The sequence below is a fragment of the Elgaria multicarinata genome, chromosome 23 (assembly GCF_023053635.1).
Source record: "Elgaria multicarinata webbii isolate HBS135686 ecotype San Diego chromosome 23, rElgMul1.1.pri, whole genome shotgun sequence".
NCBI classification, from domain to species: domain Eukaryota; kingdom Metazoa; phylum Chordata; class Lepidosauria; order Squamata; family Anguidae; genus Elgaria; species Elgaria multicarinata.
Window position 1 is genome coordinate 2,088,095 of NC_086193.1, and position 13,856 is coordinate 2,101,950.

A 13,856-nucleotide genomic window follows, 5' to 3' on the forward strand; every position below is an offset into this window, starting at 1 on the left:
TCCGTTTCCTCACTGAAAATAGTTGGTTCGGGAGCGTTCAGCTCAGGCCTAGTTCAAGCATTCTAGCAACGGCAGGGATGGGCAGCGTCTCTTAGCTGGCTTCGTAATTAATCCAAGAAAACCAGATTAGTTAAACCGAACGTTCTCTCAACAACCAGAAATTAATCTGGATCTCCTGGATTAATTACAGGGCCAAAGTTTCTAGGCCACTGTGCCCACACACTCACACACGCGCACACCGCAGTGACGTCACTTGCAGGAATTCAGCCTGTGGATCGGGCCACTTTCTTGACACCACCGTAAGCTAGCAGACGGCGGCCCCATTTCGTAGACACAACGTATTGGATTTAGGCAGGTGGAGGATGGGCAAAAAGCCAGGTTTCTTCCCACGGCTAGCCCAGAACCCAGGGATTCAGTTTGGGAGAAGCTCTCAAGGGCCGGATTCCAGTGGTGGGCGGGGCTAAAATCAGAGGGGGCGTAGCCAGAGTCAAAAGGGGGCGGTGCGAGAATACCAGCATCTTGTAGCTTAAAGACCTTCCTACCTTAGGAGAGCCATTTCCACCTTTTCGATTGTGGGCTGCTCAAAAAGCTCCCCAAATCGTTGGGGAAAGGGGCGTGGCCATTTGGGGAAGGGCAGATTGGATTTTCCGTTCCCCCCGCCACCGGCCCGAGGTTGCCCACCACTGCATCAGCCTCCCTGTCACTCAACGCCGCAAGACGTGGTTGCAATCAATGCCTCTGATATGGACAAAAGTTTTTATATCAAGAACTATGACACCTCGATCGAAACTTTTTCGTTCGTTTCCCAGGGACGCTGGGCTGGGGGGAACCGGAAAACCGGTCCAGACGGACCCCGCGTTCTCTCGTTTCTGCCTTCTGGGTGTCCTCTGCTTTCATGTCCCCTCAACCCCAGCTCTGCCCTCTCCTCTCCCCTTCTTGCAAGATACTCACGACCAACTGCTGCTCCAAGTCTTGGATTTTGCCCTGGAGAGTGACGACTTCCTGACGGGTCTCTGCTTTCTGCGGGGACGACGCTTTCGGGGAGGCCTCGCCGGAGAGCTCCGAGAGATCGTTCAGAGCTTCTTTCAACTTGAAGACTTCTTTCGAGAGCTCCGTGATCTGCCGAGAAGGAAAGGGACATGGAGGCAAGACGGGCCTTCGCCTCAACCAAATGCCCAGCTGGCATCGCCCCCGTCGGGGTAATCGACCTGCTTTGAGCCTTTAAAAATAGATAAAGCTAACCTTCCACTCTGGGAGTCGGCAGCTGGCAACCCATATGCCAAATCCGACCGGCTGAGTTGGCCCATCTGTGTCTTTCACATCCCCAGCCCTGCGTCTTCAGCTCATAAGAAGCCTGTTGGAATGCCGCACACTTTTTCCTTTGGCCCCACCCCCTTTTTGCTTCGGCCCCACCCACCACTGGAATGAGGCCCCCGAATCTGAATTTAAACTTGGCCCGTGGCCGAAAAGAGCTTCAATACCTCCACTTTTAAGAGTAACAAGACACTCTGTTTCTCAGAAAACTCTTGCTTTCGATGGGAGGCGAATGACGAGGCCTGCTAAGTAATCTACAAAGCTTTTATTAAGCAACAAATGTCTCTTCTACCTGAAGCGAGTCTACCCTCTCGGAAACTTCCCTCTAGGCAAAACTATGCAAACTAAGCAAGACAATTGTCCGCTCAAGAAGAATAGGAAGCCCCTTCCCAAACACCCGTAACTTCAGGGAGCCTGGTACGGAGGCAGTTTCTGGCATAATCAAACTGACTTTCTCACACCTTCCTTCCGCCCCGTGCGTTTGACCTTCCGGCGGACCCTAGCATCAGCTAGCTTGTTGGGACGCTCACTTCCGGAAGAAAGCTCACTTCCCACTGTGTGTGTAGGATTTGGCCTTGAGGAGATCAGCTCTGGAGAGGGCTGACTCCCAGCTGGGGAATCGCCTGCGAGAGCTTCCTCCCCCACTGGTCCAGGCTGGCTGGTGCGTCTTCTAGTTCTGAATCTGATTCTGATTGATTACCTGAAACACTTTCTCCCAAAACAGGGGCAGTAGGGTTAGACGTGACAATATCTCCCTGGAGAACCGCCTGTGACAATGACAACGTCGGGGAAGTAGATCCCTCTCAACGGGCCTGAGCAGAGGCCTTATTCTCCCCCCCACCCCCCGGCTGGCCCCTCCGGTTTCCGGCCTCCTCCTCCCCCTCTCGCCCCGGCCCTCACCTTCTTGTCCTTCTCCTTGACCAGCTTGGCCGAGTCCTCGATGTGGCTGTGCAGCTCCCGGACCCGCTCCGACTCGGCCCGCAGGCTCTGCAGCTGCTTCTCCGCCGCCGCCAGCTGGGCCTCGGCCGCGTGCCTCTCGCTCTTCATGAAGAGGGCCTCGCGCTGCACCTGGAAGACCTCCGTGCAGGTGCGCTCGTGCTTGCGCCCCAGCTCGCTCAGCTTCGCACTCAGGGCGTCCACTTCACCCTGCAGGCTCGCCCGCAACTGCTCGTGCGCCTCCTTGGACACCGCGCCCCGGTGGACCTCCTCCAGCTCCGCCTGGAGGCCCGACGCCTCCTGGGCTTTGGCCTTGAGCTCCTGCTCCAGCAACTTGCTCTTGGCCTTCAGTTCCCACAGGGTCCCCTCGAGGATCTCCTTGGCCCGGTTGTGCTCCGCCAACGGCACCGAGTCCCGCCTGTAGCTCTCCACCCCCTCCCGCAGGTCCGCCAGCTCCTTTTGGACCGAGCCGTGCTCGGCTTGCAGTTCCGCGAGCCCCTTTTCCGCGTCCGAAAGGGAAGCCCTCAGCTTCCCCACCACGCCGTCGTGCTCCAGCCTGGAGACGTACTGGGAGGCCAGCTTCTCCCGCACGGCGCGCAGCTCCGCCTCCAGTTCCTTACGCCCTTCTCGGAGCCCTTCCGCTTGGGCCCTTGCTTCTTCGCGCTGCCCCGTCACGGCCTCCAGCTGCTTCCGCAAGCCGCTGGCTTCCTCCTGGAGGCGCTGGCTCTCCGAAGCGCTTCTCTCGGCCTTCTCCATCTCACGGCTTTTCTCCTCCAGGGATCCGCTCAGTTCCCTCACCTCGGCCTCCGCGGAGGCGCACCTCACCAGCAGGGCCTCCTTCTCCTCCAAAGAGACGCCGAGGGAGGCCTTCATCTCCCCGTACTCCTCAGCAGAGCAGCCTCCCGTGGCTGCCTCCTCCCAGGCCCCGAGCCGCCCCTCCAAATCCTTCACCTTCCGATCTCGCTCCTTGAGGTGCTCATGAGCCTGGTGCAGGGCCGCTTTCACCGTCTCGAGTTCGCTTCTGGAGCTCTCCGCGGCCTCCTTGTCCCCCATGGAGAAGATGCCCAGCTCAATCTGCTCTTGAAGGAGCCTCACCTCAGCCAGGGCCTCCTGGTATTTCTCCTGGGTCGCACTTAGCTGCCCAGCCAGCTCTTCCGCCTCGCCCCGCCTGACCTCCTTGTCCCCGACACTCTTTTCTTCCATTCCCAAACCAGAATTGCCCTCCGCCTCTTGGACTCTGCCACGCTCATCGGCTCGGGAGCTGGTCTTCTCCAGCGCGTCTTTCAGGGCTCCGATTTGCTTCTCGTAGTCAGCCTTCAGCTGCTCGTAAGCCTCGGCCGGGATGAGTTTGCAAGAGGTCTCGTCGGCGCCGGCGCCTTCGAGAGCCTTCAGGACTTCCTGGGCTTCCGCGTGCTGCTCCTTCAGCCGATCGAACTCCGACCTGAGCGAGTCGTACAAGATGACGGGGATGAAGTCCCCGGAAGCATCGGCGTCGCTCTCGTCCTTCTCGTAATTCTCCAGGACCTGCAGAAAATGGGGAGTTAGTTGGAAGAGCAGAGAGCGAAGCCGTTGGGGAAGGACAGGAGCTCGGTGGCGGAGCACCTGCTCACAATAGCACATGACAGAAAAAGCTCCTTCTCCGCCTCTGAAATGGGAGATAGTATAAAGCCATCAGAACTGGTAGCCATTGATAGCCTTCACCGACAGCAAGGTAAAGAGATGGAAAGAGAAGTGGTGACGGTAGAAGGGAGGGGAAAACAGAAAGGCAAAGGGGTAAAGAAAGAACAAGGCTAGAGGTTAGGGGCTTCTCTACACTAAGGTTGAATCCTGCATGTTTACTGGGGCTTCTGCTTCCGGATTCTTTGCGGGATTAAAAATGGCTCCTTTACACGTGCTTTCTTTTGGGGGGGCTGTGATTTCCTTTCTCTGCAAGTTCTGTATGTTTCATTATACGGCCCCTAGATGGCGCTGTGGCGTAGCAGAATTGCAGGAGTACATGCAACAGTTGCAGCGTTCCATTGTGCTTCTAGAAAAATATGCTGGACTTTCCCCAACCTTAAAAAAGCCGGGATAAAGGTGATAAAAGTCTCCTGATTGCTGGGAATCTGTCTTCCCTTTGGGGATGTGATACTTATTAGAGTTTGGGGGGTTACACCCTCCAGCTAGATGGGGCAGGAGGGAAGAGAAACAGTTTGAGTGAGACACAGAGAAAGAAAGAAAGAAATGTTTAGAACTGGAGGAATAATGTTACCCCCACGTCAAAAGAATGGTTCTGTAAAGTTCAGGAGTTTGCAGAGATGTCTAATTTAATATGTCCATTAAGAGAAAGTAGACAAAAGTCTGCCGGGTTTTTCCAATGTCCGGAAAACTCCGCTTGTTTTTCCCATGTCGTCTTTATGAAGATACAAGATACAACCCTCTGTCAGGGATGCTTTAGGGTGGATTCCTGCATTGAGCAGGGGGTTGGACTAGATGGCCTTGTAGGCCCCTTCCAACTCTGCTATTCTATGATTCTAAGTTGGATATCTGTCTTCATTTCTGCATTGCTGCCTGATTTTAGCCTGGTTGTGCCTTTATATTGCATTTTCTATTACGCTTTTATACTGTTTGTTTCATACTTTGAAGGGTTTTTTATGGTTTTAATTTTTGTAAACCGCCCAGAGAGCTTCGGCTATTGGGCGGTATAAAAATGCAATCAATCAATCAATCAATAAATTGACAGGTATAAATCTTTTCCCTCGTTATACTCTGACCGAGACGTGAAATTTACGAATTTCTTACAAACGGTTTAACTGTTTTGCTTTCTTAGGAACGTACTAGCTATCTGTTGACGATGATGCCTTGCAGTGATGTTAGGTAACCTAGTTGCTTGCCTGTATTATATTTCCATAATGAATGAATGTTTAGCTGTAAAGGCTGTGTCAGGAAGGGGATTAATCCTGAACACCCCAGGATTAGTACATGTGCTGTCTATCAAAGCAGCCGATCTGATTCCTCTCAAGCTCTGTAAACAAAGATGAAATGACAAATGCCACCAGGGTTCTATGAGCCAAAAGACACCAAATTCAACGTGTGCGGCAGCCCACTGGAATTCCTCGCCACTTGGGGGAATGCAAAACCCAGCCCCAAAATTGCCACGGAACGTGGGTTCCTGAACCACAGCTAGCCACGGTAGCTAGCTGCGATCTCGCGGTGATCTTCTCGTTTACCTGTACCTTCTCCATCAGTTCTTTGTTCTTCTGGGTCAGAGACTGTACTTGGTCTTGCAGGCTGGCTAGGAGCTCCTCCGTAGAGACGCTCAGGCTCTTTTTGGAGAGCAGAAGTTCAGCCCCTAAAAAAAAGGAGACCACATCACGAAGGTACTCAGGGAACCAGATAAAGATGATCAGGGGAGATCCGTCGGCCTCCGTTTTGTATTAGCGAGAGAACGATCAGTGCATATTAAAGTGAAGTTCAAAGCTTGCAGATAAATGTGTCTCTGTTGTTTATGTGCTCCCATAGGCGTGTGCAAGGGGTGTGCGTGGGCACACCCCAATGTCTCAAGCAATAAGCGCTGAATTGAGGCGGAATCCATAGGAGGTCCAGACACAGCAGGAACGGTCCTCTGTCTGCCCTCCAGCTGCATTAATCTTTGCTTTGTATGGGGAACTTTTGGTTGGGGAAAATCCCAAACCAGCAGCCCGGCATTATTCCATTGGAACCTAGGGTGACCATCTGGAAAGGAGGACAGGGCTCCTGTATCTTTAACAGTTGTGTTGAAAAGGGAATTTTAGCAGGTGTCCTTTGTATATATGGAGAACCTGGTGAAATTCCCTCTTCATCACAACCGTTAAAGCTGCAGGAGCTATGCTAGAGTGACCAGATTTAAAAGAGGGCAGCTTTAACCATTGCGATGAAGAGGGAATTTCACCAGGTTCCCCATATTAGGAGGACAGGGCTCCTGTATTGAAAAGGGAATTGCAGCAGGTGTCATTTGTATATATGGGGAACCTGGTGAGATTCCCTCTTCATCACAGCAGTTCAAGCTGCAGGAGCCCTGCCCTCTTTTAAATCTGGTCACTCTAGTATAGCTCCTGCACCTTTAACTGCTGCGATGAAGAGGGAATTTCACCAGGTTCTCCCTATATACAAAGGACACCTGCTGAAATTCCTTTTTCTATGCAACTGCTAAAGATATAGGAGCCCTGTCCTCCTTTTCGTAGGGTCACCCTACTGGAACTTCCCCCCGCTCCACGAATCTGGCTGGGCCTCTGCCCTATGACAGAGGTGGGGGACAGCTGCCCTCCCCTCCCAGATGCTGTTGGACTCAAACTCCCATGAGCACCAGTTTTCCCACCCCTGTCCCATGGGGTACCCATCATAACGAATTACGCAGCTCCAGGGGAGTTTTGCTCATGCTTGGTTTAACGGGGGGGTGAGGGGTGAACGGTTGTGGGGCGACCCCTCCCACCTGGAAATTCCAGTAGGTCCCCCTCTTCATCTTGCAGCGTTTCGATGTCGTAGCTGGTGTTTTCTTTCTCATTCTGTATGGGGGAGAGAGAGAGAGACGCACACACACACACAAAGGAGACATGGGTCAGAGATGCAACCGGGGCTTTGGATGGGACATCCGAAGCTATGCTGACTTGCAGGTTTTGAGACGTAGAGCTTTATCACACCAGCGTTATACTCTGCAATCACTGCGAATTGCGGGCAAAGAGCTCTGAAGTTTCCCATTTTATAATCTGCTTTTATTGTCAAGCGCTCTGAAGTTTTCCGGTTTATAATCCACTTTGACTGCGAAGCACTCCTGCTTTTCATTGCGCTATAAAGGGGAAAGAATCGAGGCATTTTGCTAGCAGTTTTCGAGCGAAACGTTTGTTGTTCTCCGAGCGGCCACTAGGGGGCGCAGGATCATATTTAAAGAAAAATTAAACAAATGCTTAAATCTGCGTAAGCTTTAAAGATAACGACATCAAAATTGGCACAGTTATAGGTATTAAGGAGAGCTTGAAGCAGACCAAATTTGAATCGGATTGGGACATTTGTTGATTTTTAATGATTTTTTTCTTTTTTACATTTCCCCCCTTAAACTCTTTGCGAAGGATCTTAGGATCTTAGGTTTGATTTAGCCATGACAACAACACCAGCTTAGCGCTGTAGGGGATAATTCGAGGGGAACAGGTACGTGGGGTGAAGCTTGTAGTGATGGCCACCCATTTGGACGGCTTTAAAAGGGGGTTGGGTCAATTCCTGGGGGAGAGGGCTACCAAGGGCTACTAGTCCTCATGGCTCTGTGCTACCTCCGGGATCAGAGGCAGTAAACTTACATACACCAGTTGCTGGGGAACATGGGTGGGAGGGTGCTGTTGCACCCGTGTCTTGCTTGTGAGTCTCTGGTCGTTCGCCCACTAGAATCATAGAACAGTAGAGCTTGGGCTCACCCTGGAACTGAGTTCAAGTTCTCCCCGGCTTGCCCTGCGTCTCCGGCCAACCCAACTGATCCCTCCGCTTCTGTGCTGGAATCCCAGCTATTGCACAGGGTCTAGGATCCTCACAACACCCACGGAGCTCCACCCATCCCATCAAGCTGCAGATTCTTTCCCGACCGCTCAGTCTGAGCGCGACCGCAGGTTTCAGACTCTGCTCAGAGGAGCCGCGACGCTTCCGTCCCCCCAACCCCCCCCCGGTACCTCGATGGACGACAGGCGGCTCCGTAACACCTCCAGCTCCTTTCCAATGTTCTCTTTCTCGACCGCTTTCTCCACAAGCTGCTTCTTAAGGTCTTCTACCTGGTGGATCGGAGAAAACAGTGCGGTGGGACCCAAAAGGGCCGGTTCCCATGGTTCGCTGAGTGGTGGTCACCGACTCTCAAGACACAATTTCTCTCTCTTTAGAAGGTTTATTATGAGCAGTGCTGCAAGGTGACAGTCTCAGAAGACCTGAGGAACGCCAATCATAATACAGTTCTGCAATACAATAACCCAGCCTTCCTCAACCTGGGGCGCTCCAGATGTGTTGGACTACAACTCCCAGAATGCCCCAGCCAGGCTGGGGCATTCTGGGAGATGCAGTCCAACACATCTGGAGCACCCCAGGTTGAGGAAGGCTGCAATAACCAATTAGAAGCAACGCATTTAGGCATGTACAGAGTGCAAGTACATCTCTGACTAGGAAAACAATACATAAATGGGTATTGCAATAGTTACAGCAACTAACTCTCCATCAGTTTCCTTTTGCGGTTAGCTTGCCTTGAAAACATCTTACTCCACCCTCTAGCTGCCTGTGTTGAGACACCGTCTTGTGACATGATTTCAACATCGGCTATTAGTTGTGAAAGTAGTTGCAGTCTTAAAATATGTTTTAGTTACGCAGGAAGCTATGGATCTTATGATTTATAGAGCTAAGGATTTATAGAGCCATTTTCTTATACCTGTGGGCACAGGTAAAAGAACCACCCAGCTTGATTTCCTCGACAATGGCACTTTATTCCGACTAAACCACTCACCTGTTCGGCTATCTAGTGTTAATTCTTTTGATGAGAGAGAGACAGAGAGAAGAGAGGGGGTTTCATTCTGGCTTGAGGCCCTATCCTGGCTCCGATGTACACAGCGGCTTCCCTCTCAAAACGCCATCTCTCAACCCCCCACAACACGTTTGCGGATTAGGGAAAGCTGGTATACAGTGTTACAGGGCAGAGCTCCGCTTAATGGATTTCCTCATCACAAGGCCCTGAGCGAGGTTCCCAGTGCCAAAAACACATTAGGAACATCAGAGGTGCCCTTATTTAGGGTGACCATATTTTGGAAACCAAAAAAGGAGGACAACATGGTCAGCCCCCAAGGGGGCGTGTCTAGCACCAAGAGGGCGTGCCTACCCGAACATAGCCTTGGTCACATGTCTGATTTTACAGCACACATTTAAGACAAATCTGTTCTACAAAATAATTTTAAAACCTCAATTATTAAAAAATTCCTAAAAAAAAATCAATGGATGAACGGATCTGTTTCAAATTTGGTATGACTAAAGCCCTTCCTAAGAGCTACTATCGTGTTTTACTATGATTTTATTAGATTGTAAGCCTATGCGGCAGAGTCTTGCTATTTACTGTTTTACTCTGTACAGCACCATGTACATTGATGGTGCTATATAAATAAATTAATAATAATAATAATAATAATAATAATAATAATAATAATAATAATAATAATAATAATTTCATGTCTTTATCTTTAAAAATGACGGAGTTATAAGCATTTTTGTTAATAGAATAATATTTGTTATATTTTGTTAATATAAGAAATTTTGTTAATAGAGCTGCTCTTTGGCTGGGGAAGATTGGCAAAATCCAGATTTCCCCTCCCGCTCCCAGATTTGTCACCAAAACCCTGGACAAATCTGGGCAAATCCGGTCATATGGTCACCCTACCTTATTCTGAGTAAGACGGCCCCGGTCCATCTATCTCAGAATTGTCTGCACTGATGGAGATCAGCTTTTTCGGGGTGGGTGGGTGGGTGGGTTCTAGCCCTCTCTGGAGATTTAGAGTCTTTCTAAAGAAGGCTTTTATTGTGCACTCCTGATTCCTCATTCAACGGTAGTTTGAATCCTCCCGTGCTTTGCAACCATTTCAATGGGTTTTTTTTCCTAATGTGGAAAGTTGGGTATTTCTATGAGCGTATTTGCGCAATTCCGCCAGACCACAGCACCACCTAGTGGTGGTGTCATGGAACGTATCGAAAGGAAGAGAGAGGAAAACACACGTAAAGGAGCCGATCTTAACACCGCAAAGAATCCAGAAGCCAAAGCCTCCGTAAAGGTGTGGGTTAAAAGCCTCATGCAGAAAAACTGTTTAACCTGTTGGTAGTTTTATTATGGTTTTAATTTTTGTGAACTGCCCAGAGAGCTTCGGCTATTGGGCGGTATAAAAATGTAATAAATAAATAAATAAATAAATAAATAAAAAGCTCTGAACCTAGGATCTATTGCATGCAAAGCATATATTCTAACACTGAGCTATGGTCCTTCCCCTAAAATAAAGTAAGTTTCCAGTCCTCATGGCTCTGAATAAAAAGGATGATTTTAAAACGGACATAGGTAGTTGCCATAGTGGGACACACACCATTGGCTGACCTTGATTTTGTTGTTTTTAAAGCTGCCTCCAATGTCCCCAAATGCTCTCTTCAGTTCCAGAACTCACCTGTTTTTCCAGAATATGCAGGGAGCCATCCCCCAACTTCATTCGCAAATGGAGATGAAAAGGAAAGGGAAAAAACACACGCAAGAATGGTTAATGCTGACTGCTTTGTAAACCGCCCAGAGAGCTTTGACTATGGGGCGGTATATAAATGTAATAAACATAGCTGTGCACAAGGGGTGTGCCTGGTATGCCCAGGCACACCCTAAGGTCTCCTCAATCCTCCCTTCACCTGCAATGGCTCTCCCACAGTCAGACAAGCCAAATGCGGAGCAAGGCATCAGTGTCTACAGTGTCTAGTAAATATTTATTTATTTATTAAATTTATAGACCGCCTCATAGCCGAAGCTCTCTGGGTGTTTTACAAAATTTAAAAATGAATTTAAAAAATGTCCTTTATGACTGAGTATTCAATAAATGTTCGCCTTTAAAAAACACACCACCCTAAAGAAATGTGCTACGCACGCCTATGGTAATAAATAATAATAATAATAATAATAATAATAATAATAACAACAACAACAGCATTGTTTAACTCGAAGCCATATCAAAAACAGATGGAAAATTCAGAAGGGAGCAACCAATTATTTAGCTCCCGATTTCTTGGACGGCAGCTCCAGGTAACAAAATTGTCATGGTCAAACCAAAGAAAACGTCCCGATTCACTAGGTGTAACAAAATTCTTCCTGGGCCTAAACTCAGACAAATCCGTTTTCACGTGGATCCTTACAAAGAGGATATCAAGGGAAACACAATGAAACATGTCATCTGTATGTTTTACCCTGTTCCAATAGTAATTTCTCATAATGGCCTTTTAAAATAGCCGAGGGCATAACGATAAATCTTAATTACCGAATTACTTTGATTCTAAGACGCCATTGATTGTAAGACGCACACTCATTTCAGTACCACCAACAGAAAAAAAGCTTTGATTCTAAGAAATGATAAACGCACCCGCGATTCTAAGTCGCACCCCATTTTTAGAGATGTTTATATGGGGGGGAAAGCGCGTCTTAGAATCGAAGAAACACGGTATGTAAAAGCATTCCTACATACAGCGGAAGTTGTAAGATCCGAATAATTTACTTTCTGATCAATCTAGAAAAAAACTAGAATAAGGGATGATTAACTTCTCGCTGAACCTATACTCTCTCTTTGAGTTTAAGACAGCCGTAAAGACTAGTCACTTCTGGCAGGCCTACCCGGATGAATTTTAAACCTAAGAATTTTAAGATGTTGTGATTGTTATTTTAATTTTGTATCGGTTTTATATGCTCTTTTCACCCGTTTTCTGTATTGTGTTGTTGTATTCCATGTTGTTCCCCGCCTCGATCCAGAGGGAGAAGCGGGCAAGAAATTTATCATTATGATGATGATGAAGAAGAAGAAGAAGTTCAGCACCTTTCAGAGTTCTGCTTGCTTGCGACCGAAACCCAGAGTGGATGCACTTCCCCACAGGGCCTTGGAGTCACCAGCCTCCACTGCTTTCGGGGCCCTGCTGTGGGCATAGATCTCAGCATTGGGGAGGGGATGGGGGAAGCGTTACCCCCTCACCTCTTGCTTCTGCTTCTCATGCTGCTGTTCCAGACTCCGGATCTTCTGCAGGAACTGTGCCCTCTCTTGACGGAGTCGCACAATTTCTTCATAGGCGTCCCGGTCGTTCTGGGAAGAGGAATCCATCCTGTAAGTGGCGTGGGGGGCTTGCTTCTGCCCCACACGTCCCTTCCCCGCCCTACCTCCGGAGCAAGGGTCCTCACCACGTCAGCTGCAATGGGGTGCGGGTGGGTCCTAGCCGGCTTGGCCACGATGACCCGGTTGCTCCGTTCTGCCGAAGAGGCGCCATGTTCCAGCGGGTGAGAGACGTGCTTCGATAGATCAGCAGATGCCAGAGAGAAATTAACAAGAAGTTGGAGTCAGGTGTAGGCCTGCAGGCCTGCAAACACTGGCTAACTGCAAAGGTTTATGCAGGGTGACCATATGAAAAGGAGGACAGGGCTCCTGTATCTTTAAAGATGTGTAGAAAAGGGAATTTCAGCAGGTGTCATTTGAATGCATGTAGCACCTGGTGAAATTTTGTCTTCATCATAACAGTTAAAGCTGCAGGAGTCCTGCCCTCTTAGAATCATAGAATCACAGTGTTGGAAGGGGCCTACAAGGCCAACGAGTCCAACCCCATGCTCAATGCAGGAATCCACAATAAAGCATCCCTGACAGATGCTTGTCCAGCTGCCTCTAGTATGGGAGAGCCCACCACCTCCCTAGGTCATGGGTTCCATTGTCGTACCGCTCTAACAGTCAGGTAGTTTTTCCTGATGTCCAGCTGGAATCTGGCTTCCTTTAATTTGAGCCCGTTATTCCATGTCCTGCACTCTGGGAGGATCGAGAAGAGATCCTGGCCCTCCTCTGTGTGACAACCTTTCAAGTATTTGAAGAGTGCTCTCATGTCTCCCCTCCATCTTCTCTTCTCCAGGCTAAACAGGCCCAGTTCTTTCAGTCTCTCTTCATAGGGCTTTGTTTCCAGACCCCTGATCATCCTGGTTGCCCTCCTCTGAACTGGGGAACCTGGTGAAATCACACCAGTTAAAGCTGCAGGAGACCTGCCCTCTTTTAAATCTGGTCACTCTAGTATAGCTCCTGCAGCTTTAACTGTGGTGATGAAGAGGGAATTTCACCAGGTTCGCCATTTATACAAATGACACCTACTGAAATTCCCTTTTCTATGCAACTGCTAAAGTTACAGGAGCCCTGTCCTTCTTTTCATATGGTCACCCTAATTTATTGTATTTTTTTTTAAAAAAAAACACCCAACACCAGTTCCTAAATAAAACATACAGATATATTACATGTTTAAAAAAAAAAAAAAAAAGCTTAAAATGACAAAGTAAAAATAAATATCACCAAACATAGGGTGACCATATTTGGGAAACCAAAAAAGAGGACACCTAGTGTGTGTGTGGGGAAGCAGCTTTCTGAGTCCTGCAGAAAGAACATTATTCCCCCGCCACCTTAAAGAACCCGATTGGAGTGGAGGAGGGGAAAGGATTTCATTCTGCACCACCACCATCCACTCCAATTGGGGCCTTTTCTATAATGTCCACGAATGACCCACTTTCCCCTTTAAGACCTCAATTGGAGCTCATGGTGGGGGAATGATGTGCCTCAAGAAAGCATCTCATTCCCTCCTGCCATGCTAATGGCAGCCTTAAAGAGGAAGGTGTGTCATTCCAGGACATTATTGAAAATTATAGAAAATCCCCCCTGACACCATGGGAAGAACAAAAGCCAGGACAAATCCGGGGAAATCCTGACAGTTGGTCACCCTACTAAACACAACCCAGCAGCAGTGCAAAAAGTTTAAAGCACAAAAGAAGATTAACAAACAAACTGAAAAACTAAAATGCCTAGGAGAATAAAAAAGTCTTCACCGGGCAC

At 48.8% G+C, this 13,856-nt stretch overlaps 1 protein-coding gene across 1 annotated transcript in view; it reads right to left on the reverse strand.

The window, feature by feature from the left end:
- ANKRD24 (ankyrin repeat domain 24) overlaps positions 1 to 13,856 on the reverse strand; it is a 36,691-nt gene that overhangs the window by 6,864 nt on the left and 15,971 nt on the right. Inside the window, exons 11-20 of the mRNA XM_063147040.1 lie at positions 12,182 to 12,289; positions 11,971 to 12,086; position 11,573; positions 10,428 to 10,463; positions 7,923 to 8,021; positions 6,701 to 6,773; positions 5,460 to 5,581; positions 3,163 to 3,774; positions 2,215 to 3,123; positions 952 to 1,119 (exon numbers count right to left, since the gene is read on the reverse strand). Of these exons, the coding sequence (XP_063003110.1) occupies positions 952 to 1,119; positions 2,215 to 3,123; positions 3,163 to 3,774; positions 5,460 to 5,581; positions 6,701 to 6,773; positions 7,923 to 8,021; positions 10,428 to 10,463; position 11,573; positions 11,971 to 12,086; positions 12,182 to 12,289 (2,244 nt within the window). The remainder of the gene's footprint in view (positions 1 to 951; positions 1,120 to 2,214; positions 3,124 to 3,162; positions 3,775 to 5,459; positions 5,582 to 6,700; positions 6,774 to 7,922; positions 8,022 to 10,427; positions 10,464 to 11,572; positions 11,574 to 11,970; positions 12,087 to 12,181; positions 12,290 to 13,856) is intronic.